General features: G+C 55.4%; 1 protein-coding gene across 3 annotated transcripts in view; it reads right to left on the bottom strand.

Moving 5' to 3' along the window:
* The window catches only part of TNFRSF1B (TNF receptor superfamily member 1B), a 42,014-nt gene extending 21,726 nt beyond the window's left edge, over positions 1-20,288 (bottom strand). For 2 of the 3 annotated variants that reach the window (XM_003822059.6, XM_008975574.5), the window contains exon 1: positions 20,060-20,288. In XM_003822059.6, the coding sequence (XP_003822107.2) occupies positions 20,060-20,137 (78 nt within the window). In that variant the 5' untranslated portion in view covers positions 20,138-20,288. The remainder of the gene's footprint in view (positions 1-20,059) is intronic. The other variant, XM_055098284.3, reaches the window with a different exon arrangement.
* Between the last annotated feature and the right edge of the window lie 7,418 nt (positions 20,289-27,706).

Raw genomic sequence — 27,706 nt, forward strand, 5'->3', positions numbered from 1 at the left:
AGGCCGAAGCAGGTGGATCACTTGAGGTCAAGAGTTCGAGACCAGCCTGGCCAACAAGGCAAAACCCTGTCTCTACTAAAAATACAAAATTATCCCGGCATAGTGGCGCGTGCCTGTAATCCCAGATACTCTGGAGGCTGAGGCAGGAGAATCCCTTGAACCTGGGAGGAGGAGGTTGCAGTGAGCTGAGATCATGCCACTGCACTTCCAGCCTAATTGACAGAGCAAAACTCCATCTCGAAAAAAAAAAAAGAGGGGAGAAAAGAGAAAAGCAAAGCCACCCAGAGAAGCTACAGCCCCGGACAGAGGGGCAGACGCAGAGCCCTCCTCTCTCGGGTCTCTGAGTGACCCTCCAGGAGTGCAGAGCTGCAGCACTGTCACCATTGTGCCTTCCCAGGACCCCCGGGAGCAAGCCCCTGAGTCCTACCCTCTCTCCTGAAAGACTGGGGTTGGCAGTCCGGGCTTTCAGGGACAAGCATTAATTAGCCACCTCTACCAGGCTGAGAGCAAGCTCAGAATGGAGACATTCACATGTAGGCAAACATGGGTGTGAACACATCTGTACAAGCAAAGAGGGTGTACACACACACCCCAAGTCCTTCAGGGGCCCCCACAGATGCGTCACCTGGAAATGAACAAAGGGCAGTTCTAGGAGGTCAGAGCCAGGGCTGGCGCACTCCCCACTGTACTGCCAGCTGCAGTCATGTGGCCAGTACAAGATCGAGATCCATAACCTTTAGTGAACGAGTCATGGGGCCTCTCCATAGATAAGGATACAGGGAGTCAGAAAGAACTGGTTTCAAATCCTCACTCCACCACTTAGCGGCTGTGTGGCCTTAGGCAAGTGCCTTAACCTCTCTGGACTCCAGTACCTAACATATAGGAGCAGGGGAGATACTAAAAATATTTAACAAACCAGCACAACGTGGCCATGGACCTATCCTGGACTTCAGCTGTCAACAAGCCAGTCAGAGCAGACACCAGTCACGACACCCAGCACCGCTGGGCCAGTGCAGACCTGGCCAAATTTCCACCAGCCAACGTGGCAGGTGGGTTCAGTGTGCCTCCTCCTCCCCTTCCTCACAGCACTGCCTGGGAGTCAGGACTGCCCAGAGTTTGGGCCTGCTGAGCCTTTGGCTGCACCTATAGCGAGTGACAAGCAGGGCTAGAAACCCAGCTGTCTCCCACCTCAGCCTGGCAGGCAGCACCACCCTGCCTTGGCTGCACCCCTCGGTGCCAACAGCTGGAACCCCTCAGCGGGAACGACCCAGAGGAGCTGGGGCTTCCTGCCATGGAGCCATCTGCCACTCTTCTGACCCCCAGGCCTTTGCACCCCAGCTGATTTCTATGCCTGGAATGGCCTGGTGCTTCCTGTAACAAATTCCATGTGTCCCTTAAGAGCCCTGCTCAGGCAGTACCCTCCCTCCTGAAGGCTCCCTGCCCGCACCCCACCCTGAAGGAGTCACTCAGGCCCAGAGTCCCCACCTTCCTCCCTCATGGCTCTCCTCATGGCCTCCCTGGGCCCCTCGCTAGATGGGAAGCCCCCCTGAGGCTGCAGGCTGGGGGTTACCCTTTGCTGTTGCCCCACAGCCTAGCAGGGCGTAGGTGCTCAGCAGCTGCTAGTCTCAACCACGGGCTGGGTTACAATGTCCTTTCCTGTAGGGATCTAACTCCAGCGCCAGGGCCGCAAAGCTCAAACACAGATGCACTTTCCACCCTGGCCTGCCCCGGAGGCCCACCCCAGGCCCATCAGCTCTGGTGAATTCTGGGCACGGGCGGTGGGAACCATGCTGCATAACAGGGTCTGAAGAAGTAACCCCCGTCTGGAGCCTCAGTTTGCCTGGACACGGTGCTGCCACACACACTTGGTCCCAGTACCCCTCCCCTCCCCGGTTTGCTGCTGGAGCAGACTCCCAGGCATCCTAGACAAAAGGAGAAGCCTTCTCAGGGGTTCACACAGTGTGGGGGGAGCTCACTGCCTGTGTCCAAAGCACCCAGGGGTGCCTGTCATGAAGCCAACACCCACTCCCCAAACAAGTGCAGAATCTCAGGGGTGGGCCCAGGAAGCTGTACCATTAAAAAAAGAGAAAGAAAAAGAAAAAGGAAATCTCCCCAGTGATTCTCACGCTCCTTTGCAGAACACACTCTGATCATCTGGCCTCCTGGATTGAGCAAGGTGACCTGGGGGAGGGGTGGCGGAGGGGGCTCATGGCCGAGACCCGGCATCCAAAGGCTGTGGGAGCCCCTAACCCAGAGAAATGGCAGCTTCTGCAGCTCCCTCTGCACAAGCCATTCCATCGAATACTAACTGCGGCAGAGGGTCTTCCTGGCCCTCGGCAAACCCCCAAACTGCCTTCCCTGAAGGCTGCTGCTGGGCGCTTCCCCAAGGGCAGGGGCTGTGCCTACCCCCCTCCGACCGAACGGCCTCCCAGACGCAGCTGCCTCTTCCCTCAGATCGCATCCCTGAGGCAGGCAGGGGCTGCACCTCTTCCCTGGCAGCCCCCCACCCCCCACAGTGGCCAGCACAGGTCTCGTGGGAATCCTGCATCCCGCGGGCTTCATCCCCACGAGTGCCCTTGGGGTAACCAGGGGAACCCCTTACTCCTCCAGGGCCTGAGAACCACAGGGTCAGGGCGGCTCCAGGCGGCAGCAAGAAATCCCACCCTGGCTGGGGAAGGGTTTCCCATCAGGGCTCAAAGGGCCTGATGGGAAAGAGCCCTGCCGTGGCCAAGTTTGGGCTCTCAAGAGCCGCAATGGACGAGGGCTCCTGGCCACTAACGGCAGGCAGCTGGACTCCCATGGTCCCCAGGCTGGCTGAGTGGTGGCCTCCCACCTCCTCCCCTCCAGGTTCCTCTCTTGTCTGAGGCTTTGCTGTGAGTGACCGTCCCTGGACTTCCTCCCTGGCTCTGTGTGGCTCCAGCCCCCCCGGTAGCCGGCAGAGGGGGTAGGACTTCCTCCCTGGCTCTGTGAGCCTCCAGCCCCCAGTAGCTGGCAGAGGGGGTCGGCTCCCTTGAGCAATTTCAGGCCTGTTTGTTCTCTTGGACAGAAAAAAAAAAAAAAAAAAAAAAATCCACAGCCTTGTCATGGCTAAACAATGAGGAACAGAAAGCCCCTTGGCAAAGCAGAACAAAAGGTCACTCCCTCCACAGCAGCGGTCCCCAGGAGCAGGGGGCTGGGCCCAAACCACAGCCCTGGGAGCCGGCCTCTGGTCAGCACAGGGGCCCCCCAGGAGGTCCCCAAAACATGGCAAGCATTCTCTAGGAAATGCAGGGCTACAGAAGCTTCCAGTTCCTGTGCCTTGGATTGGGGAGGCTCCAATTCACACCCCACTCACCCCACAGGGGATCTTTGACATGTTAAAATGAGGAAATAAGTTGGATAGTACTTGATTCAGTCAGCGTGTTCAGCAAACTACAATCTTCCAAAATATGGGGGCCTCAAGTGAAAAATTGAAAATCACTGATGAGGGTTAACTGACCATTTATTTAACAGGCAGGGAATCTGAGACCCAGTGGTGAGGGAATCGGAGAGGATGGATAGATATGTAGGTAGGTAGGTAGGTAGATAGATAGGTAGGTAGATAGATAGATAGATAGATAGATAGATAGATAGATAGATAGATAGATAGAAAGAATAGATAGATAGCTAGATAGATAAAATAGATAAAATAGCTAGATAGATAAAACAGACAGAGACAGACAGACAGATAGATAGATAGATAGATAAAATAGAAAGATAGCTAGATAGATGATAGATAGATTAGATAAATAGATGATAGAGATAATAGAAAGTAGATACAAGATAAATAGATGGATGATAGAAAATATCAATAGATAGCTATATATATATATACATAGAGAGAGAGAGAGAGAGAGAATAGATAAAAGGAAATAAAAAAGAAAACTGCACCTAAATCTATATTCCAATTGGTGAGGCAGGTCTGATTGTGCCCATTTCACAGATGAGATAACAGAGATGGAAAAAGGCAAAGCCACCTCCCCTGGTCTCCCAGAGACTTTGGGCCATGCCAGGGCCAGGATGGCGGCAAGCGGATAGAGGACTATGGATAAGAAGCTCGTCAGGGCCCACCCACAGTCTCTGAGCCGCCTCCCATCTGGGTCCACAGCTCCCATTTCCCCTCCTCCAGATTGGGCTCCCTCCTCTAAGACAGGTAGCACCTGCAGTTAGCGGTAGCTCATCGGTACCGAGCACCTGCTACCTCCCAGGGGCAACTGTGCGTGTTAGACCCACTGTCTGGTCTTCTCACTGACATTCGCAGGTGCTCAGGGAGACAAAGCAGTGTGCCCAAGGCTATCCCAGAAGAGCTGCAATCCTTGCCACCCCCAGTCCTGCCTCCCTTCTCTTGGGGCCCAGAGAGCTTCCCTTCCCCCTCCACACAGACCCAGGACTCCAAGGGCCCCAAAGCTGAACGGCCCAACCTCAGCAGCTCCTCCCACCATGCAGCCTCCATCCCAGATGGGAGCTGTCTCTGTCACCCAGGGATTAGACCCCCACCCTGTTGCTCCTCCAGGTCTTGGCTTTGGCCCTCTGGGGAGGAAGGAAAACAATGGGATATTTGCTAAGCACCTACTATGTGCCAGGCCAGATGGCAGGCACTGTATAAAATCCTAGTTCCACCCTAAAAAGCTGGTGTGAATGGCCCCATTTCACAGCTCAGGGAGATCAAGTCACTTGTCCGTGGTCCATGGAGAAAGTCAGGGGCAAAGGTGAAAGCAGTGATTCATTCATTCATTCATTCAACAGACGTGCTGAGCACCCAGTGTTGTAGGTGCTGGGTAAACAGTAGCATTGAACAAATCAAATCCCTGCCCCCGGGAAGTTGTCATCTTAGCTGGGGAGACACATGCACGTTCAATAGAGAATTCAAGGTGGTGATAAGAGCTAAGGAAAAGGGTGACACGAGGTGCGGGGCCGGGGAGACAGGGAGATGCCCTTGGCACACTCAGTGCTTGGTCAGGAGGTCAGGGCAGTGGGCCCAGAGCGGGTGGGTGAGGGTGAGAACGAAAGCAGCAGTAGAGCATCTACTAGAAGCCTGCTTCATGCCAGTCATCACGAAGAGCTGTCCCAGCATCATAGCCTCTCTGAATCCTCCCCTGGTCCCCCTGAGGCCAGTCCTATTGTTATTCCCAAGTTACAGATGAAGAAACTAGCCTCAAAGAGGCCTCCTCACCTCCAGTCCTGTGTTTCCTCCCTGGCCAGGAAGACTGGGTCTCAACCCCAAGGCCCGTCCCTACCCCAAAGATCCTCTGCGTCCTCACTCAGGTGTCCCCTCTGCTGTGGGCAGTAACCAGGTTCTCTGTGCCTCAGTTTCTCTGCCTGTAAAATGACAGTGTGGGCCTGGTTGATGCTCTAAGCAAAAGGACCAGCTCTGGGTTCTTAAGGATGGGTGTCGAAGGCTCAGTCCCTCACCAGACCTCAGGGGTGCTGGGTGGTGTGTGGCCCATCCACATGAGAGGTGGAGAAACAGCACGAGCTGGGAGGTGGGGGCTGGGATGTGGGGCAGAGTTGGGCTGGTCCTGGGCCTCTGGAGAGAGCAGAGGGTGGATTAGCGGGGGCTTCCATGCTCAGCTTCTGCCCCCATCCCCTTCCCCCCAGGGAGGGCAGCCCAAGCAGGCGACTTCTGAGAGGAAAGGGCCAGAAATGTCCCCTTTCCCAGGTGTGCTGGACACCGGCCTTGTAGAAGGGGCGCTGACTTAGGTTAGAGGGTCTATGTGCATATGGAGAGGTGCGTGGCATGCTCTGTGCACCGCCAGGAGGTCAGGGTAGTAGGTCCGGGGGATTTGGGGGTGTCATGGACTTTCTCTGAGCCTCGGCATTGTCACCTGTAAAATGGGAGTCGTACTCCTTGCCCTGTCTCCTCCAGGGGTTCTTGTGAGGAGCAAAGGCCCCCGGGGAGGTCCTCACTTGGGTTCATCATCTTCTCCCAGATTCCTGGGGGCTCCATGGGGGCGCTGCAAGGGCCCTGGTCATAGACCCATGTTACAGAACATGGGAACTGGGCTCTTCCTGCCTTGGTTTTAGCCAAGAACTGGCAAGGCGAGAACACACCCCAGGGCAGCGAACTGCCCGGCTTTAGTGGGGTGTTAGATGGCCCGTGTGGGCCTTGCAAAGGAGGGGGCCTCCATCCTGCCTCCAGGGCAAGTGTGGGGAAGCTGACCTGTGACTCCTGGGGCTGGCAGTTCACCCCCAGGCCGGCACCAGGCCCGTTCCTCAGGAAGCCTTACATGGGGAGACCATGGAAGGCCCGCTGCTGTTACAGTGTGACAGAGGCCTCGGTGGGGCAAAGGAGAAGAGTGCGACAGGCCAGATGTGGTCCTCCTTGACAGGGACCTTGGGCTAACTCACAGGGACTTTGCTCAGAGGAACACTGGAAGGGTAATGTGACCCCAAAACAGAGTCTGGGTGAGTGGACAAAACCCGGGGGCCGGGGTCTGTGAGCAGCCTGGCCAGAGGACGATGCGGCTGTGAGAGCCTGCAAGAAGGTGAGCTTCTGAGAGCTGCCGAGGGCCGAGCTCCAGGAAGACAAGACCCCGCTGGAAGAGTAAGGCTGACCCGGTCAGTCAGGTTCCACCCTCCCTGCACACTGTCCCCTCTCTTCTGACCCCACGCCCCCTCACCCTGGAGGACTCAGGAAGCACAGCTGGTGGACAGGGCTGCAGGTATAAGATTCGCTCAAGACTAGGACTCTGCTGGAGCCCTTAGCTGGTAAGGGGCAGGGCCAGGGGACCAGGGCAAGTCTGATTCTGGAGTCTGCGTCAGCTCTTGGGGAATTGAGCAACCCCGGGTCAACTGACTTGCTGCTTGTCCTGTTCCCAGGCCAAGGCCCTGCAAGTACCCGAGGTGGGGGCCCTCAATGCCTTCTCTTATTTATAAATAGCGAGAGAGGAAGGAAAGAAGGGAGGCCTGGGGGAGAAGGAAAAAGCTGAAAGCACGGCATCTGTGGTGCCCTCTGCTCTTCTGGCCGCCATTAGCACAGCCTTCTTTGGGGATCTTCATGGCTTTATTATTATTTTTTCATTTATAGAAAGAGACCGGGTCTTGTTATGTTGTCCAGACTGGTCTTGAACTCCTGGCCTTAAGCGATCCTCCTCCCTCAGCCTCCCAAAGTGCTGGGATTACAGGCGTGAGCCGCTGTGCCCGGCCTTCATGGCTTTTCAATGTTCCGGAGATCCCTTTTAGGTGCCGTACCCTTGGGAAGAGGTCATGCTCCCAGCCTTCCCCAGGGGGTCCCCCCTGGGCAGGGATCCACCCGCTGAGAACGGAAGATGATGCGGCGGGGAGGTGGCCACAGGGAGAAGCTTCAGGCTTTAGGGGTCGAGATCAAGCCTTTACACAGAGCTGGAAGAACAGAGACTGTTCAGATCCAGGAAAAGTACCTACTGTGTGCAGGCACAGTACTGGGCACGTTCATATACCTTCTCTTCATTTTATCCTAGCACTAACGCAATGAGATCAGGATGATCCATTTTACAGATGCAGACATTGAGGCTTGGGAGATTTCGTGCAAATTGTCCAAGGTCATGCAGCCAGTGAGCGGCACTCCAGGAGCTGATGGCAGCAACATCAGCCTCTGTGCCCTCTGACAGTTTTGTACCCTGTGATCTTGTCCTGCTCCCTCATTTTACAGACAAGGAGCCCACAGAGGGGAGTGACTCTTCTATGAACACATTGTGAGCAGGGGCAGGTGGTTCAGTGACTCTCCCAGGCAAAAGGGTCTCCAGGGTCTTAGGGCAGGTGCCAAAGCTGTGGGGAGGGGCAGAGGTATCTGCCCAAGGACCCAGGGACCCCCACACAGCGGAAACCCTCTTCAAGCAATGCGGAAACCACATCATTTGCATGGCGGGTCGCGGGGCCCCTAGGGCGTGGTGGGAGGCAGCAGAGGCATTTGGGTCTCAACCTTGGGGGTTCACAGGAGCCCCATGGACTGCAGGGTGCAGCTACATCAGGCCAGGTCGTCACATCGACGCCAGGGCCAGTGACAGCGGAGGCCCGTCTGCCGTCACGGAGAGGAATGGCATCCGCGTTAGGAAGGACTGACCACATCACAGGCAGGCAACCCGGGGGTGACACATCCCACTCCCGACTCGCTGCCTGTGATGTTGCTTTAGAAATGAGCTGGGGGCAGACAGGAAGACTGGGCTGGTATCCGGTTCTTGGAGCCAGGCTTTGTGCTAAATGCCAGGGTACAAAGACGCCGGGCATGGTCCCTGCCTGCAAGGAACCCTGAGTCTAATGAGAGACGCCCCAGCCTCTCCCACTGTCACCCTCCAAGGGGCCTGCTGATGTCGCCTGCTCCATCTCCCACGACCCCTCCTCCTCGCTGCCCTCAGCATCTCCTGCCAGCTGCAGGCTCCTTGGTCTTGGTTCCCAGCCTTCTGTCCCTTTCAGATGGACCTAAGCCCCCTTCCTACAATCAAGCCTGACTCTCCTTAAAAGCTTCCAGCGGCTGCCACCACCTGCACAACCTCCTTAGCCCCTGCCAGCATCTCCCACCTGTATTCATCACTCACCTGTTGCTGCCACAACACAAAGCAGCACCTGGCTCCTCCACCCCCTTCTCCATGCCCGTACTGCTGCTGCCTCTGCCCAAACGTCCTGACCCGCCACCCCCGACCTGGCAGTGCTGACTTCTCAGCTTCTTTCAAGAGTTCCCTCTGCCATCATTTCAGGGAGGTCAGAGGTCCCTCCTAGGGGCTCCTGTGACAACCCGGGTGCATCTCTATACTGCCCACACCCGACCAGTTTTTGGTTAATTATTGGTTCCCTCGTGCCTCCCCGCAACCTTGACACCCTTGTATGGGCGCTGAGCCAGACACAGACACGTGGGCTTTGATCCCAGTTCTGCCATTCCCTCACCTCCACTTTATCATCTATAAAATGGCGACAGAAACAGTGCCCCCTTCACAGGGCTTTATGATTCATGAAGTCAGTATACGTGGCGTGCTTGGCACCGTGCCCGGCAGTGGAAAGAGCTCAGTGTCACCCGTGCTTCTGCTACTCATCGCCCTACACACAGCCAGCACACAGCCCACAGCTGGCGTCTCATAGATGCCGAATTGCTCAACAGAAGCAAAGTTTTAATTTTCAATTAGTTGAAATGAGCTGGAGCTAGCATGAGAAATGGGCAGGAAATGGACTTACAAAGAGAGGGGGCGGCGTCCTCAGAGCAGCAGACTGAGTGCACCAGTGTTCAGGTGACAGCGGCTCACGGTCTCCTCCACCACCACCTCATTGGAGGGTGAGGTAGGCATAGCGCTCAGGAGCCTGGCCACCTGGGGTGGAGTCTTGGCTCTGCCTCTAGTGAGCTGCAAAACCCTAAGTACGTCACTTAATCTCTGTGCCTCAAAGGCCTCTTCTGTAAAATGGGGATAATGTTCCCCTGCCCCCAGGTAGCTGTGACAAGGAAGGGCACTCTGTGTATTTAATGCATCGGTCTCTTGCGCATTGCACCCAAGAAGCACCCGCTAAATGTCAGCTCTTTTTTTTTTTTTTTTGGAGACAGAGTCTCACCCTGTCATCCAGGCTGGAGTGCAATGGCGCGATCTCGGTTCACTGCAAACTCCGCCTCCCAGGTTCAAGCGATTCTCCTGCCTCAGTCTCCTGAGTAGCCAGGCTAAATGTCAGCTCTTAGCCCTCGGCTCTCTGTGCCCTGCCAGCATCTGCCCGCCCCTAGGGAAAGTGACAGAGAGCAGCCCTTTTGTTTCCACCTCACAGTCAACGAAGCCAAAGGTCTGGGAGGAGCTCGAGGGGTCTGGAGGCACAGGGGTAGCAGCGCCAGGCAGGCACTGGAATCCTGCTCCCCCACACCAGTGGGGGTGCAGCCAATTTCATACCTGAGATGAGCAACCAGCCCTGCCCAGACTCCTGCCCAACCCAGCCGGGGTAACCAGCCAGCGGTGACCAGGACCAGGCTGGCCCTGTGACCGACTGCAAAAGCTCCAGGGACAAATGGGGTTGACGCTGACCAGAATCAGTCCACTGGGGCCGGGCACGGTGGCTCACGCCTGTAATCCCAGCACTTTGGGAGGCCAAGGCAGGTGGATCACCTGAGGTCAGGAGTTCAAGACCAGCTGGGCCAACATGGCGAAACACCATCTCTACTAAAAAAAATACAAAAAATTAGCCAGGCGTGGTGGCGCACGCCAGTAGTCCCAGCTACTTGGGAGGCTGAGGTGGGAGAATCGCTTGAACTCAGAAGGCAGAGGTTGCAGTGAGCCAAGATCACACCACTGCACTCCAGCCTAGGCAACAAGAGCAAGACTCCATCTCAAAAAAAAAAAAAAAAAAAAAAAAAAACAGAATCGGTCCATTGGGCTCACGGCTCAGGCCAGGCAGAGCTAAGGCCAGAGAGGCCGCATGTTGCAAAAAGCGGGTGGAGAGAGCATGCTCCTCACCTCCTATGTTCCCACCCTATATCCACGGCCCAGTCCAAAGGCTTCCTCCTCCTCCCTCAAGCCTCTCACCCCTTCCTTCCTGTTCTCTGCTTCTTCACCAACCCAGAGCTGTCACCTGAACCATGTTGACAGCCTCCTCATGGGCCTCCCTGCCTCCAGTCTCTCCATCTCATCTGTGCTTCACACTGAGGCCACAGTGATCTTTGCCCTGTCACTCTCTTGCTCAAAAACTATAATGGCTCCCCACTGCCCCAACTCCTGATAGGAGTGTGTGTGTGGTGGCTGAGAGCATGGACACTGGAATAAGGATGCTGGCTTGAATCCACACTCCTCCCCTCTTAGCAGGCAGCCTTGAGGGTGTTTTGTTTTGTTTTTAAATAAAGGAGTTCATAGACCTCAGTCTTTTCATCTGTAGAATGGGACTGATAAATGCACATACCTCCTGGGGCTGATGGGAAGATTAAATAACACATGTAAAGTATTTAGAAAATTCCTCCCAAATTATAGTTGCTACAGTTTTCTCAATGTAATTGGTATTACTCCTCCATAAACTGGCCCTAAACTTACAGCCTCGTGTGCTGCTGTCACTGTCCCCAACAAACCTTTGGCTCCAGCTAGGACAGCTGGGACAGTCTAACATTGTCCTCTAATATTCGGTTTTTGTTTTGTTTTGTTTTGTTTTGCTTTTTTGAGACAGGGTCTCGTTCTGTCACCCAGACTGGAGTGCAATGGTGCGATCTCAGCTCACTGCAACCTCCGCCTCTGGGGTTCAAGTGATTCTCATACCTCAGCCTCCCAAGTAGCTGGGACTACAGGTGCACACCACCACGCCTGGCTAATTTTTTTTTTTTTTTCAGTAGAGACAGGGTTTCACCATGTTGGCCAGGGTGGTCTCCAACTCCTGACCTCAAGTGATCTGCCCGCCTTGGCCTCCCAAAGTGCTGGGATTACAGGCGTGAGCCACCGTGCCCGGCCTGTCCCCTAATAGTCTTTCCCCCATATCTCTCTCCCCACACCATTCTCCTCCCTGTAGCCACTCATCCTAAACCCGCCTACCTTTCAGGGCTCAGCGGTTAGGAGGTTCCCTGTGTGGGCCTGGAGAAGGGCAGAATCAGGAAGGGGACAAGAAAAGACCAGGGCAATGACCAAAGGACCAAGCCACGACAGGAAGGAAATTGAGCCAAGGGGTGGGAGGGGTGATGTCCAGGGAGAATGGGATGCAGGAGTGGGGCTTGAGGGAGCTGAGGGGCAGGACAGGAAGGAGCAGGATTAGGGGCTTGCAAGGCTCAGGAAATGACAGCAGGAGCTGCTGGTGATGGGGCCACAGGAGCCTGGGGCCTCTGTGAGTTGCAGCCAGAAACTGGGGCTGGGGTCAGCGAGAGGAGGGGCCAGCAGGGGCACCCAGGGCACTGGTGGGGGGCCCGCTAACTGAGGCAAAGGACCAGAGCCCTTCCCCAGGAGTTCACAGTCAAGTCCACAGCTGGACCACACCTGGGCCTTCTGAGCTGGGTGACGTGGCAGTGCAATCTGCACTCCACCCCCTGCCCAAAGCCACTCACTCCTGCTGGGACCAGGGAGGTCCTTGCTAATCTCAAGTGACAGCTGGGGCCACCAAGGTTCGGAAAGGAGAAGGGATTTGGCCAAGTTCTCCCGGAAGCAGAGGCCGGGCCAAGATGAGGCCTCAGACCCCTGACTCCCAGCCCCAGGCCCCGCCCACTCCCACGGCCTCTGGCCTTGCTCCTGAAAGACCTTCAAGAAGGCCTCCTGCTGACAGCTCGGAAGATGACCGCCCTCCTCCCTGTCCACAGCCTGCCTGCCTCCAAATCCCCTCCCGCTCTGCTCTCCCACTCAGGCGCACTGATTCTCTGAACCTGTGGCCACATCAGTCTCACTAGTGCAGGGCCATGTTCAGACTGAAGCAGACGGTGGGCCACTGTCTGGACAGCAAAGGAAAACAAACAAATGCTCCTGGTGATTTCTGCGCTGTCTCCGGTCAGAGTGGCTGGGTCAAACCTGAGCCCCAGCTCCGAAAGGGACCCACAGAGTAGAGATCTGCTAGGCCTCTCAAGGAGCCAGTACGTCTGAAAGAGATTCAGCCTGCAGCCCTCGAAGTCAGGTTACACTGTCTGTTTTCCCAGCAGAACATGCCCACTAGTGTCCAAAAGAAGGGGTAGGGAGGGCAGCTGGCCCTCCTGGGGCCTGAGAAGGGGCTCTGCAGCCCCCCTCCAAACACCCAATACTTGCTGTGAACTAGCCAGCTAACAGGTCTCCTGAATCCAGCAACAGAATCAATAATCTAGCAACCATGAACCTCCAGGGTGACAATTCCAACCCCTCCTACTCTTCAAAGAAGAAATGGAAGCTGGGCGCAGTGGCTCACGCCTGTAATTCCAGCACTTTGGGAGGCCAAGGCGGGCAGATCACTTGAGGTCAGGAGTTCGAGACCAGCCTGGCCAACATGGTGAAACCCCATCTCTACTAAAAATACAAAAACTAGCCGGGTGTGGTGGTGCACACCTGTAATCCCAGTTACTTGGAAGGTTGACGCTGGAGAATAGCTTGAACCTGGGAGGCAGAGGTTGCAGTGAGCCAACATCACGCCACTGCACTCCAGCCTGGGCAACGGAGCCAGACTCCATCTAAAAAAAAAGAAGAAGAAGACGAAGAAGAAGAAATGGAGTCTCAGAGATGCAGGGTGGCTTGTCACAGCCCACAGGAAAGACAGGCTAGATGCAAGGGCAGAGCCAGAGCCCTGGGATGCGCCACCAACAGCCCTCCCCCCGCACTCCCCCCTGCACACTTGGGGCTCACGCTTGGGGCAGAAGTCAATGATCTCTTCCAACCCCCCATCAGCGAACAGACACTTCCTCCTCCGGGGCTCACAGCCAAGTACCTCAAACCACAGTGACATCACTGCCACCTGTGACATCACTACACGCCACAGTGGAAAAAGACTGTGGGTCCCAGAGAGGTGGGTCCTGAGCATCAGAGCCCCAGCCCCGCGGTCAGCTACTCAGCAGAGGTGATCAAGGCCCAAAGCCCTAGGCCGGGAAGCGGGCAGGACTCAGAACCGGGTCAGAGCAGCCTGCACCCATTACCGGCGACAAAGGGCTTCTTCCAGGAAAACGCCCTTCCTGCTCAAGGCTTCCTTGAACCTGTGGGTTCCCAGACAGCAGGCTCTGCAGCGCCTGCCTACAGTAAGGACTTTCCTACGGTGTGGGGAAGGGGAAAGGATCTAGCTCCCGAACTTGAAAAGGTGCCACCTAGGTACCAAGGGGCAGAGAGGCAGGACATCCACAAACCCCAGTTCTGCCTAAGGAGCTCCACCATGTCCTTCATGAAGGCTGAAAGGCAGCCGTGAATTCTTGATGGCCCTGGAGCCTGAGTCAGGAAATCAATCCACCCAAAGCAAGTGAGATTGAGGTCAGCAAGAAGAGGAGAAGCTGGGGAACCAAGATATTGACAGTGGGGAGTCCTGGGCTCTCCTTCCTGTGGACTTTTAGATACCCCACCCCCAATCTGTGGCCTTTGTCAAGTATACTCAAAGCCGACTCTTCCCCAATATTCTAGGAAAGCATTGGAACCAGGGCTGTTAGGTTTCATAGATAGGGATGCTTAGGCCCAGAGAGGTTAAGTAACCCAAGCAAGGTAGCACAGCAAGCCAGTGACGGTGCTCAGATGGGAACTGTGATCTCCCAACACCCAAGTCAGTGCTCCTTCCTCAGAGCCATGCTGTCTTAGAAGTCACTTGGAGGCAGGAAAATGGACAGCATGATCTCAGAAGAGCCCCCACAGGGCATCCCCTTCTCAGGGTCACAAGTAAACAGAACCTTCAGCAGCACAGAGGTTGGAGATGGAAGAGGTTTTGGAGATGGCCTGGAATCTTCCCGTGCCCATCTTGCAAACTGAAGCCTTGTGCACTCTCTCTGTGCTTCACCAAATGTACCCTTCACTCATCCCCAAAACACACAGCACCTGTTACTCACTAAAAGGGGTGGCAAAGGGAGGGGAGGGGATATCCTGACCCCACAGCCTTTGCCACAATACGGTGTCCTAAGACCAGGCTGTCAAGCAGTGGGTATGAGAGCCCAGCCAGGGGGCACTGGGGCAGAAGCACAGACAGGAAAAGGCAGGGAGGAAAGAAGTTGCTCTCTGAGATGATGGGCAACAAAGCCACTTAGACAGGAACTCTGGGCAACTGCAGGGCTGCCACCCAAGCTTCCGGGCCCTGGGGCTCAGAGCAGACAGTCTGACTACACAGGGGTCCCCACCTAGGCCCGAGCACCACCCCATGGCCCAGAGAGTCGGGTCAGACCTGCAAAGCCACCAATGGCTCAAATAGCTGCCAATGCCAGGATTAGAAAGCACTTTTAATCCTGACAGCCAGCCCGTGAGGCTAGGATTACTCCCATTTTACAGATAAGAACACAGAGGCTCCGAGGGATAGAAAGACTTGCCCAGGTCACACGGCCAGTAAAACAGCAGAGCAGCGACTTGAGGTTTATCTGATTCAGAGGCCGGGGCCTTTCCCCAGAGTCATCAGTGCTGCTTCCCTGTGCCCAGACGAGGGTCCAGAACAGGGAGCCACAGCGCCTCTCCTTTGTTCCTGTTCACCCCCGGCACCCCAAACCCCAGCTTCCCTCCTTGCCCGCTTCTGGGTAAATCACATGCATTCTGGGGCCCTGAGTCACCGTCAGTGAGCGTCCCCATCCCTCACTACACGAGGGATGTCGAGGGGGTGAGCAATTTGGGGAGAGGACCCCTAACCTCAGCAGACACCACTCAATGGGAAGAGGAGCCCAGAAAAATACCCCAAGAGATGGAGGCAAACAGAACCCCACCCTGCCACCACTGACTTTTCAAACCCCCGTCTCATCTGTAAAACAGGGCCATTATCAAGGTCAAGGTCAGATGAATATTTTTTGAACACTTACTATGTGCCAGGCACTGTCCTAGGCCAGTGGTTCTCAATCAGGGGCAATCCCCCATCCCCAAAGGACACTTAGCAATATCTGGAGATATTTTTGTCACGAGGGAGGGTGGCGCTACTGCCATCCAATAAGTAGAGGCCAGGGATGCCGCTAAACATCCTACAGCTCACGGGACAGCCCCACAACAAAGAATTAAAGTCAGGGGCACTGACTGGAAAACCCTATTCCAGGCTAGAGTCTACAGTAGTGAATGAGTCCCTGTCCTCACGGTACTTACAATCTTGTGGGAAGACATAATAAAAGTGAAATAAATAGAATAGGTCAAGAGCATTATACAGGAATACAAAGCAGGTCAGGGAGTGAGAGTGCCTGGCAGGGAGCACCTACAGGCAGGATTGTCTACTTCAGCAGAAGGAAGCGAGGGAAGGAGACCAAGAGACGTCAGCAGGAGGAGTATTGGAGGTGACGGGGAAAGCAAGTGCAAAGGCCCTGGAGCAGGTGTGTGTGCAGCACATCTGAGGACAGAAAAGCATGGCTTAAAAGTGAGAATGGGGCTGGGTGGGGTGGCTCACGCCTATAATCCCAGCACTTCGGGAGGCCGAGGCAGGTGGATCACTTGAGTTCAGGAGGTCGAGACCAGCCTGGCCAACATGGCAAAACCCGGTCTGTACTAAAAAAAAAAAAAAAAAAAAAAAGAAAAAAAGGAAAAATTAGCCGGGCATGGTGGCACACACCTGTAATCCCAGCTACTTGGGAGGCTGAGGTGGGAAAATTGCTTGAACCCAGGAGGTGGAGGTTGCAGTGAGCAGAGATTGGGCCACTGCACTCCAGCCTGGGTGACAGAGTAAGACTCTATCTCAATAAAAAAAAAATTAAATAAAAAAGAAGAAGAAGTGAGAACGGGCCAGGCACAGTGGCACATGCTTGTAATCCCAGCACTTTGGGAGGCTGAGGCGGGAGGATCACTTAGGTCAGGGGTCCAAGACCATCCTGGGCAATATGGTGAAACCCTGACTCTACTAAAAATACAAAAAAAAAAAAATTAGTTGGGCATGGTGGTGCATGCCTGTAGTCCCAGCTACTCTGGAGGCTGAGGCAGGAGAATCGTTTGAACCCAAGAGGCAGATAGAGACTGCAGTGAGCCGAGATGTCGCCACTGCACTCCAGCCTGAGCAACAGAGCAAGACTCCATCTCAGAAAAAAAGTAAGAAGTGAGTTGGTGTAGAGTCGGGTGTAACATACATGCCATGGCTCCGGCAAAACTCTTCCCCTTCCCACGCACAACCGTCCCTGCTACTCCTCCAGGAAACATTGCATAGTAAGGACCATAAAGCATCACCCAGCTGTGGGGAGGGACAGTGCTACGGGGAGCCACTGTGCCAGGTGCCAGGATGGCAGGGTCACCTCTGACGTAAGAATGCCCGGCAGGTTCTCAGCCTTTCACACCCATGGCTCTGTGACAAAGGCCAGGCAGGGAATACTTTCCACAACCACAGATGAGAACATAGGCTTACTAGCTCAGCTAAGCTCATAAGGGCAGTTGGGACAGAGCCCAGGTCTGTGAGGTCTGTGACCTATTGGTAGTGTAGCTCCTAGAGGGTTGGAGCTGGAGTCATCTTGAGGTCCCCAGAGCCAGGCACTGGGCTGGGCTTGGACTAGGTGTGTCCATGAACTTTGGGGAATGAATGAATGAATGGCCCTGCCTCAGGGTGCCTGGCCACCTACCCATTGCCCTCTGAAGAGGTGCCTGACCAACAGACCACACCCTCAGTCAACACACAGGCTCCCCACTGGGATTTCAGACAGAGGGCAAAGAGACAGAGACGTGGTGGAAGAAGGGAAGAGCCCCTAGGGCCAGCAGGTACCCCAGATCACCCAACTCCTCTTTGACATCCAGCCTGGGAGCCCTCAACCTCTCCCCTAACCCAAACTGGGCCCAGGCCCTGGGCGATGAGGAGGCAAACAGTGGCACCTCAGCACCAAGACTTCCAGGGGTAGGTGGGCCAGGCCCATCAGGCAGAGACCCCTCATCCTCCTCCCCAGACAGCCCAGACCCTGCTCATCCCCATCAGAGGGCACCAAGCACTCACCTACTGCCAGGTTTACTGGCATTTCTTTGTCAAATGAATAAATGGCTAAATGAATGAATGATGTTTTCCATACCAGCTGGCAAATAAGACTTTTAAACAGGGCAAAAGCCCTGCTGGCAGTGAGTCGGCTGCATCCATGGCTAGCTCAGGTCTCCTGGGGGCTTCTTCTGCAGCTCAGTTGACTTCCATCCTGAGAACCCACTGTGTGTGAGGGCCTGGCTGGGAGCATGAGTGCAGATACGGGCACCGGGAGGGTGCAGTGAAAGGAGCTTGGGAATCAGGCAGACCTGCATTCAAATCCCACCCCCAGCTCCCCGGCCCCCAGCTCTGTGATCCTGGGAAACGCCTCAGTTGCCACATCTCTAAAGACAAACGGCACCACCCACCTCTTGGGAGTTGCTGTAAGGGAGGTTTCAGTGAAATTTTGTGACAAAGTACCTAGCCCAGTGCCTGGTGTTTAGTGGGTGTTCAGAAATCAGGAGCTATGGCGATGCTACTGATGAGAAGGAAGAGGAACCCACAGTTCTGGCCCTGAAGACACCTTCCATCCACTGAGGGGGATAAAACACAACTAGATTAAAAAGCAGAATGCAATCTGTCCTCAAAGGGAACAAAAGGGCCTGGGAGTTCAAAGAGAAGATCAAATCCAACTGAGAATGAGGAAAGGCTTTCCTGGAGAGAATGGCATTTGCAGAAGGCCTTGAAGGATAGGGGTAAGAAGTGTCCCTTGGAGAGGGGATGGCACGGACAATGCTTTTTGCACAATGACACACACGATGACCATCATCAGTTCTACAGAGGCGGGGGAGCACATGTGCAGGGAGGCGCGAGGAAGAGTTCAGGTACCTTACTCTGGCCTGGGATCTCCAGGGGAGTTTCTGCCTCAACCATTGGGAGCCACAGGAGGCTCCCCAGGCAAACAGAGAGGTGCCTCATGCTTGAGAAGGGTCTCTCTGCCAAGGATCAGCGGGAGAGGGGGCAGGGCCGGGAGACCAGCTACAAGGCTGCGGCAATAGTCCGGGTGGGGTGGTGGGGACCAGGGATGAGGGAGGAGGGAATATGAGCTGCCGCAGGAGCTGGTCAGGAAGGGAAGGAAGTGGGAGGGAACCTCCTCCAGCTACTCCAGGACTGCAGCCTGGTGTCCTGCTGAGCCTTGTGCCTGACACCCCTCTCCCATGCTCACATGACCCCAGAGTTCGCCCAGGCAGGCCCAAGCTCAGCGGCAGGAAGACCCCCTCTGAGGCCAGAGTATATGGCATGACCCCAAAGTCAAGCTGGGGACCACGGTGGTCCCCATTCACACTCGGCCCTAACTCACACTCGGCCCTAGAGTGGGGACTCTCCTGACCCAAAGGCCACCCAGGACTTACTCTGGGGCAGTTCTCCAGGACCCACTCCTGACACCCACTGTCGGTGAGTCAATTCTAGTCTGACAGCCCCCATCTTCCACCCATAAGAACTGGACTCTCTGGCCTCAGATCAACAAGTCACCTTATGTCACCACAGAAGCCAGTGCCACCTCCCACCTTCCTCCTCGGTCAAGATGTCAGATGGGGGCAGATGGTCCATGTGTCCATCAGGGGCGGCTCTGAGGAAGGATGAACGCCCACCTTCCCCGCAGCCTCAGGGCACAGGGGCCGAAGGCAGGAGAGGCCCCCTTTGGAGGAAGAGTTCCCCCCAGACCCTTCCATGAAATACAAGTTCTCTGAGCCTCATTTTTCCTTCTCTAAAAAATGGTTTATCTTATCTTACCAAACCATGGAGACAGTAAAAAAAAAATGGGGTTAACCCATGTTACCAGACCAGGAGACAGTCAAAAACAGGCAAAGGGTGCACAGTCCCTTGTACGACCGTTGCTATTGTGGGAGTGACGTTCATATTGAATAGGAGCCCTAGGGTTTCTGCTGTCTCCATTTTCCTGCGGCCCCCGGAGACTTCATTTGCCTTGCTCGATTACCAGCCCAGACCTCCCTCGCTTCCCCTGCCCCCAGAGGCCGCAGAAAACAGACTCTGCAGTAGCCCCCGGACGCATCGGAGGAAGCAGACAGGCAGCTCGCCCTCCAGCTGTGCCCTCAGTGGACCTGACGGCACACCTGGTCCTGCTCTTCAGACACAGGACCCTGGTATTTCTAAGAAATCGGAAAACCGTCGCCCAGAGGAAAAGGAAGTCTTTTGAAGAGGGTGCCCGGCGTGGGCAGTGGGGCAGCGCCCCGGCACAGCCCCTTCTCCACCGCGTGGGAGGGAAGGGCTGTCGCGGCAGTCGCCCGGGTGAGGGAAGAGGGTCCCGGGTCTAGCGGGGGTCTGCCCAGGGCCCGCTGCTCAGCCCCAAATGCCCCGGCCTGCGCTCGCGGAGGAACCAGGGTGCGCCCCTGTCACGATGCGGGTAAGAGGGGCTTCGGGGGCCAGAGTTGTGCCCCGAGCGCACGTGTGCCGGGCCCGGAGTCCCCAGCGGGTCCCCAGAGGCGCGCGTGTCTGATGCGGATGGGGGGCGGCGACTGGGACTCCCAGCCTCCCAGCCCGTGACAGCGCCCCGGGAGAGCGCGGCCCGGGCACCCGAAGGCTGCGCACCAGCCGGGTGGGCATGCGGGGCGGCTGTCCCCCGTGGGCCGCGCGAGTCACCCACCTGGGCGGGCAAGGCGTGCGCCGCAGCCCAGAGCTCCAGTCCGACGGCCAGCGCGGCCCAGACGGCGACGGGCGCCATGGGTGCGGGCGGGGTCCGGTTGCCCCCTGCCCTCGCGCCCTCGCGCCCTCGCGCCCTCGCAGCCCAGCGCCTTCTCTCCAGGCTCCGCTGCGCTCGCGAGCCCTCGACTGAAAGCGAAAGCCCGCGCCCCAGCGGGCCAGAGGCCAGGCGGCGGGGCGGGGCGGGGCCAGCCGGCCTTGGACACGCCTCCTCCACGCCCCTCCCCAGACGCTGCTGGGCCTCCGACCCGACCACTCCAGCATCGCTGGGCCGATACCTCCAGCGTCACTCCCAGCACTCGGGTGACCCCTCAACCTCCTCCTATCGTCCCCTCCTCTTCGAATCACCATCTCCACCTGCCCGGCCTCCACCTGCCCTCCCAGCTCCCACAGGCTTCCCTGTCCCGTGAGGGTGAGGCACTAATTTGGAAAAACATCCCCCAAAGCTGACAGCTGCTTTAGGGGAACCAAGAGAATTCTAGATCATTCACTCATTTAGACTCTATTTTAAATATATTTAATTCTTATTTTTTAATTTTTTTTGAGACAAGGTCTCACTCTTTCACCCATAGCTCACTGCAGCCTCCAACTCCTGCGCTCAAGCGATCCTCCCACCTCAGCCTCCCGAGTAGCTGGGACTACAGGCTCGGGCCACCATGCTGGGCTGATTTCTTTATAGAGATGGGGTTTCGCCATGTTGTCCAGGCTGGTCTCGAACTCCTGAGCTCAAGTGTTCTTCCCACCCTCAAGTGATCTTCCCGCCTCTGGCCTCCCAAGGTGCTGGGATTATAGGTGTGAGCCACTGCACTCGGCCTGTTTAGACTCTAGAGCCAGACCACCTGGGTCTGGATCTCTGAACTGACCTCATAGGACTATTCTAAAAATTTAAAGATATGTAATATACATAATGCAGTCTGTACTTTATATATACTTAAGTAAGTATCTACATATATAACAATAGGCATTTATAAATCTTGGCTGTTGTTACTACTCTTCGCGTGTTCATTTATCCTTAAACACGCATCCAGCCTTCTCACAGGGAGAAGACTCTGCACTTCCCTGCTCAAGTCTCCTGCCCAGGCAGGGGGCAGATGAACAGAGGCTGGGAGAGAATGTCACCAGGGAAGCTGCAGGGCCCTGAGGGGCTGCTGAGACCAGGCCCAGGAGAGCTGGCTTCCCCAGGATTTACATCATGACCGAGCACCCATTCCAGCTGCAATCTGTCCCCCCATCCCCACTTTGAGTGCCAGCCCTAATACAGGGCCAGCCCTGCGGGGCCAGAGCACATTCCTCCAGCCCTGGATTACGGGGGTCCTAGCCCCCAGCACATAGGGCATTTCTAAGGGTTGGGGTGGGCTGGGTGGCAGGAGGCTATTCTGTTCCCTGTTTCCTCACTGCAGGCTGCCTGAAGAGGTACAGAGACCCTGGCTCCCGGCCACCAGCCCCACAGTGGAGCCTGCAAGGATGGTGCTTCTAGGTGCTGAGTGCTGAGTGAGAAACTGGGAAGTGACTCCCTGGGGATGGAAAACCCCACCTCCTGACCAGGAGGCTGGGAAATCACCTGGTTTCCACATGTTTCTGTGACATGGACCACGCTGAGGGTGCGGCTGGTATGACCCACAGCCTTAACTCTGCAGAGCCGCTGGACAGACATGCAGAGCTCTTCTGGCCCTTATGAGAATGCCTGGGAGCAGCTCCAAGGACTCCTTGATCCCTAAAATAGAGCTGAAGGCAGGAGGGAGATGTCACCTGGTGGAAGCAGGGGACAATAGTTCTCTCTAGTTGTCCCCCACACACCTCAAGACCAATGGGTCCAACAGACTGTCCGCACCCCCAACCTTCAACAACCGGCTCCTCCTGCCAGTTTCCCTATCCCAGTGAATGGCACCATCACCTCCTGAAGGTGGGGATCCTCCCAGGCTTAGGTCCCATCCTGGGAACGAATTCAAGCTTAATCTCTATGCAACATGGGGCTTCTCCCCTTCTCCAGGCTGACCCAGGCTTGAGAGCAGGCGACTTCTCTCTGAACTCTGCCAAGTGCAGTTCTTGACTCCAGGGTCAGGCCCAGGGGTGAGGGTTTGGGCAGGAAAGGGCACAGTGTTCCATGGCAGCCAAAGTTGTCACCCATCTGGCACTGGGGACTTTGGGGACAGTTCCCAGCTCATTCTCTCTGGGGCTCTAGTGCAGGTTTCTTGGAGACCTTCTTACTGACTCCACTGGCCACAGCTCCCCAGCACCTGAAATGCCTGCACCTCCTGCTGGCCACAATTCACCACCTCCCCTTCAGCTCCTACAGGATGGTGTCCTCCTGGCTTCTCCTGCTGAGGCCGCCTCACCTACTGAGGCCGCCTCACCTACTAGGAAGCACTTTGGGATGGAGATGGTCAGGCTGGCCTCCTCGCTGGGGTCCATGGTTGCCCTGCCCTTTGCTGCGCACCTATAGCAGCCCAGCTAACTCTCCGTGCACCCTGGCTCACTCCAGCAATGCTGGCTCAGGTCCATCCAGCCACAGGCTCCTTTATTAAGCACCTACTGTGTGCCAGCCCTGGAGTGCTGGGGACTCAGCAGTGGACAAAATAGACAAGAATCTTCCACCTGTGTTATGATCCTTAAACTCCTGGGATATGAGGCTCCCAGATGTCTCCCTCGTATCCCCTCCTGCTTGGCCCAAGGTAAGAGGAAGTGCCCTCTCCGCTCCAAAGGGCAGCAGGGGGCACTCAGCCCAATGGCGACTCCTTCCCCAAAATCCTCTCTCTTGGCTTCTCCAACCCCACATCTTATTTAGGCTGGGGGTGGCGATGGCCAGTTCTGGCTGAACCAGTTTGTCTCTCCACATGACCTGCACACGTGGTCCGGGACTTTTTCTTCAGTGTGGGTGGGGGGGGATTGATCTTGACACTCACCATATTGTACCTGCCACTGGGGAATATGGTAAAACTCAGTGACAGCAGAGGCAGTGTGGAGGGCCTGGACTCTCTCCTTCTGCCCCACAGCCCAGCCCTGGCTCTATCTCCCACCCATGATGCTCTGGGCCTCCCGATGAGGCTCTGGTCTTCAGGCTCTGTCCCCGAATCTGCCTTTCCATGGAGTGGTCAGGCCCAGCCCTGCAAAGCATTAGCCACTCATGCCACTCTCCTAGCCCAGGATTTCTCAACCCAGAGGTCATTTTACCCCCTCTCCCACCCCAGCACATTTGGCAATGTCTGGAGACATTTTGGGTGGTCACGGCTGCAGGGGGCAGGGAGAGGTGCTGCTGGCATCTCACAGGTAGAGGCCAGGATTCTGCCAAACATGCCACAACGCTCAGGACAGCCTCATCCACAGAGAATTATCCAGCCCAAAACGTCCAGAACGCCAAGGTTGAGAAGCAACCTAGCCTATGGCTCTCCATGGCCTTTAGAACTGATTTCAGCCTCCTCCACAAGACACTGGAGGCCTTCATGTCCTGGCCCAGCTGGCCCACCAGGCAGAGCCCCACCACGAACCCCAGCTTTACAGGCTAACTCCCTGGGCATTCGGAGCAACCCTGAGTTCCCACCTCCATGCTTTTGTCGATGCAGGTTCCTCTGCCTGAGGTGTCTTTTCCTCTTTGTTTGTTTGGTGATCACCTACTTGTCCTTCCAGTCACAGCTCCACTCGTGCTCTTCTGTGAAACCACCCTTGACCACACCCCAGCAAGCTGGGCAGGATAACATGGTATGTCTACAGACTATTAGCATAACACTTACTCCGGTATTAGTTGCTTACATGGCCCTCGCCTCTCTTAGTAATTGTGATACTAGCGGTTATGGAAAGATGACTTACACACTTTATCTTGCACCAGGTGGGGGGCAAGCTTTATGGTATGCTTATCCAGCTAATACGGGGTACAGCAGGTTCAAACCTGGTTTGGTGGCCTCTCCATAGCCAAGGGGCTCTTCTCAGCACGGAGCTCTCACACTGCTGAACTGTGTGATACCCGAGGGTAGGGGGACTTGCTCTTGGTTCCTTCTGTTTCCCTTGATTGAGCCCCTTCTTGTGCATCTCCTGTATGTTCTGGCCCAGGAGATACCTAACAGGGGGGGCTTGATAAAGTTGAAGTGAATAAGGACCAAATACAGGATGAAGGGTACGCAGGAGGCGATGAAGGGATGAAGACTTGAGAGAATGAATGAATGAATGGGTACATGGATGTCCGGGTCAAGGCTCAGGAACCCAGTCCAGCCCAATCACTCCTAGGCCCTGTATACCCAACCCAGACTCCCAAGCCATGCATCTGGTAGACTCCCAGCCCCACAGTGCAGAAAAGTCCCCATTTGCTCCTTGTTGACAACACAGTCTTCAAGCAGAGATGGAACTGTGGCCCTCAGGTCCTCAACTCAGGGGCTGCATGTGCAGAATCTGAGCTCTTGGCCAGACACTCCCTGGAGCCTCTCCTCACTTCCCAGCTCAGTCTACAGCCCTCAGAGGTCCCCTGACATCTCCCACCCCAGTAGGTGGATGACTGCACTCCTGCAAACGAGGGTGGAAGAAGGCAGGGCCGCGGGCAGGCCACGTGTGCGAGGACAGCCGGTCTGTCCACTGACGGTTATTGAACACCTACTGTGTACCGGGCATTCTAGTGGATCTTTTGGAGGAGTGGCTTTCCAGCTTCAACCAGCATAAGAATCATCTGGAAGGCTTGTGAAACATGCAGAGTCCTGGGCCCCACGCCCATGTCTGTTGAGGGCCTAATATCTGGCTTTTTAATGGACTCCTCAGTGACTGAGGGGCACCTGCTGAGAAACCGTACAGAGGGTTGAGGTGCAGCAGGTGCTGTGTGTGGCTGAGGGCGGTTTGGAAGGCTGAGCTGTGGTTGTGCTGGGAGGGGCTCTTTCCACCATGGGGAGGTCTCCATGCAATATTCTTTTTGGAGTGAGCTTTCAGAGCCAGCCACAAAGCCAACTCCTTCTGACCTGGCCTCAGGGTCCCAGTGGGAATCTATCTTACAGGGTTGCTTGGACAGCGGGAACCCTACTCCTTCCCTGCTTAAGGCTGGCCCACAGCCAGGGCAAGTAACCTTTTCTTGTCCCTCAGTCCTGCTTATCTCAGCGCCCTGAATGTGCCGGGCCAGCCCCTTGATGACTCATGTCCTAAAATCACGAACAGGAAGCAGCATTTGGTGTTAGCCACAGCCCTACAACTGCCTGCTTCATCTGGCCCTCCTACCGGTCCTCCTCCCTTCCCTGGGGCCACATCTTGGGCTGAGCTGGCCATACCATGCTGTGGGCTGGGGGCGCCGAGAAACACCAGCTCTTGTCCCCATCTCCTTCCAAAGAAGCGGAGGGCCTGGGGGTGCAGCACCCCCTCTCTCCCAGTACTCAAAGAGGACCACGGGCAATTTGGGGAAGGAAGCCAAGAGAGCCTCCAGGCCTCCTTCTCCCCTTGCTTCACTAAAACCTCCCTGTTCTGAGTGGCCTCTTCCCAGGACTCAACCCCAGAATCATTCCCAGACCTTCTGGAGAAGACCCTTGGTTTCTAAACCCAGCAAGTGGGACTAGCTAAGACTCAGGAATCCCCATTCTAGCCCCCTTCCTGTGTGACCTTGGGCTAGTGCCTACCCCTCTCTGGGCTTCAGCATCCTCATGTGTGACATGAGGAGTTGGATTTCAGGGGAAGCAGGCTGGTTTCCCCCCATATGCAGCTCCACTTGGTGATGGCTGCCTAGGGCTCTGTGTTGAGAAGGACTCTGAGCCTGGGCTCTGCAGGAAAGGATGCAGGATGGAGCAGCCCGGTGTGCCCTGGGCGGGAACGGGTTGGCCTCAGCACAAACACCTGGCCTTTGCCATCTCTGGATTAGACCAAGTGCCCCTCTTGTCCTGAAGTTGTGTGGAGTGGGGTGCAGATGTGTGGGGTGGGTGCACCAGATGTGTGCGGTGGGGCAGAGCAGGGCTAGGCTTGACTCCAAACCCCTGCCTTTATCGGCACAAGGCAGGTCTTGCCTGATCTGTGGGAATGATTGCCCAGGTAGAGGGGTGCACAGTTTGCCCTTTATGCAGGGCCTTTTCCTGACAGGAAATTCTCCTTTTCATCCTACTGCAAACCACGCTGCTGTACTTCACACGCAGCAGTAACATTTTTTTTTTTTTTTTTTTTTGAGACAGGGTCTCACTCTGCCACCCAGGTTGGAGTGCAGTGGCGCAATCACAGCTCGCTGCAGCCTCAACCTCCTGGTCTCAAGTGATCTTCCCACCTCAGCCTCCTGAGTAGGTGGGACCACAGGCGCATGCCACCATGCCTGGCTAATGTATTTTTTGTAGAGACGGGTTTTCGCCATGTTACCCAGGCTGTTTTCGAATTCCTAGGCTCAAATGATCCTCCCACTTCTGCCTTCCAAAGTACTAGGATTATAGGTGTTAGCCACCATGCCCAGCCCTTTTTTTTTTTTTTTTTTTTTTGAGACAGAGTTTCGATCTGTCGCCCAGGCTGGAGTGAAATGGCTTGATCTTGGCTCACTGCAACCTCCGCCTCCCCCGGCTTCAAGCGATTCTCCTGCCTCAGCCTCCCAAGTAGCTGGGATTACAGGTGCCCACCACCATGCCTGGCTAATTTTTTGCATTTTCTTTAGCAGAGACGGGGTTTCGCCATGTTGGCCAGGCTGGTCTCAAACTCCTGAGCTCAAAAGTGATCCACCTGCTTCAGTAGCCTCCCAAAGTGCTGGAATTACAGGCATGAGCCACCATGCCCAGCCTTTTTTTTTTTTTTTAAGTTTTCTTCTAGTTACACTTTATCTTATTATTTTTAATAGTAGAGAAGGGTTTCACTATGTTGCCCAGGCCAGTCTCAAACTTCTGAGCTCAAGCGATCCACCCACCTAGGCCTCCAAAACTGCTGGGATTACAGGCCCCACTACACCCAGCCTCCCAGCAGTAACCTTTTTAACCCTACATTATCTTTGTTTAGATTTTTTTTTTTAGAAATTAAAAAAATTAAAGCATCATATAAAAAATCCATATTCCACTACCCAGAACTGACCAGTGGTAACAGCCAGGGTTGCCCTCACTCCTCCCTGACCCCGCTGGCCTGGCCGCCCTTGCTGGAACACACAAAGCATTCTCCCACCTTGAGGCCTTCGCACTGGCAGTTCCCTCTGCCTGGATCACCTTTCCTCCAGATACCTGCATGACTCACTTCCCCTTATCAGTCTCTGCTCAAATGCCACATCCTCAGAGAGGCATCCCTGGCACCCCGCCCCCGCCCCCCCGCCCCCCCGCCCCCAACCAAAATAGCTACTTTACTTTTCTTAATAGCAGTTGTTATAATTTCTCTTTGGATCTGTTTATCATCTGTTTCTCCCATGAAGGCAGGGACCTTGTCTGTTTTGTTTTGCTCTCTGCTGGGTCCCCAGCACCTAAGAAGCTGCACAGATATCAAATATATATATATATAATGTGTGTGTATATATATACATAAATTTTTTTTTTTTTTGAGATGGAGTCCCGCTCTGTTGCCCAGGCTGGAGTGCAGTGGTGTGATCTCAGCTCACTGCAACCTCTGCCTCCTGGGTTCAAGTGATTCTCATGCCTCAGCCTCCCAAGTAGCTGAGATTACAGGCATGTGTCACCATGCCTGG

This window comes from Pan paniscus, chromosome 1, assembly GCF_029289425.2.
Source record: "Pan paniscus chromosome 1, NHGRI_mPanPan1-v2.0_pri, whole genome shotgun sequence".
NCBI lineage: Eukaryota > Metazoa > Chordata > Mammalia > Primates > Hominidae > Pan > Pan paniscus.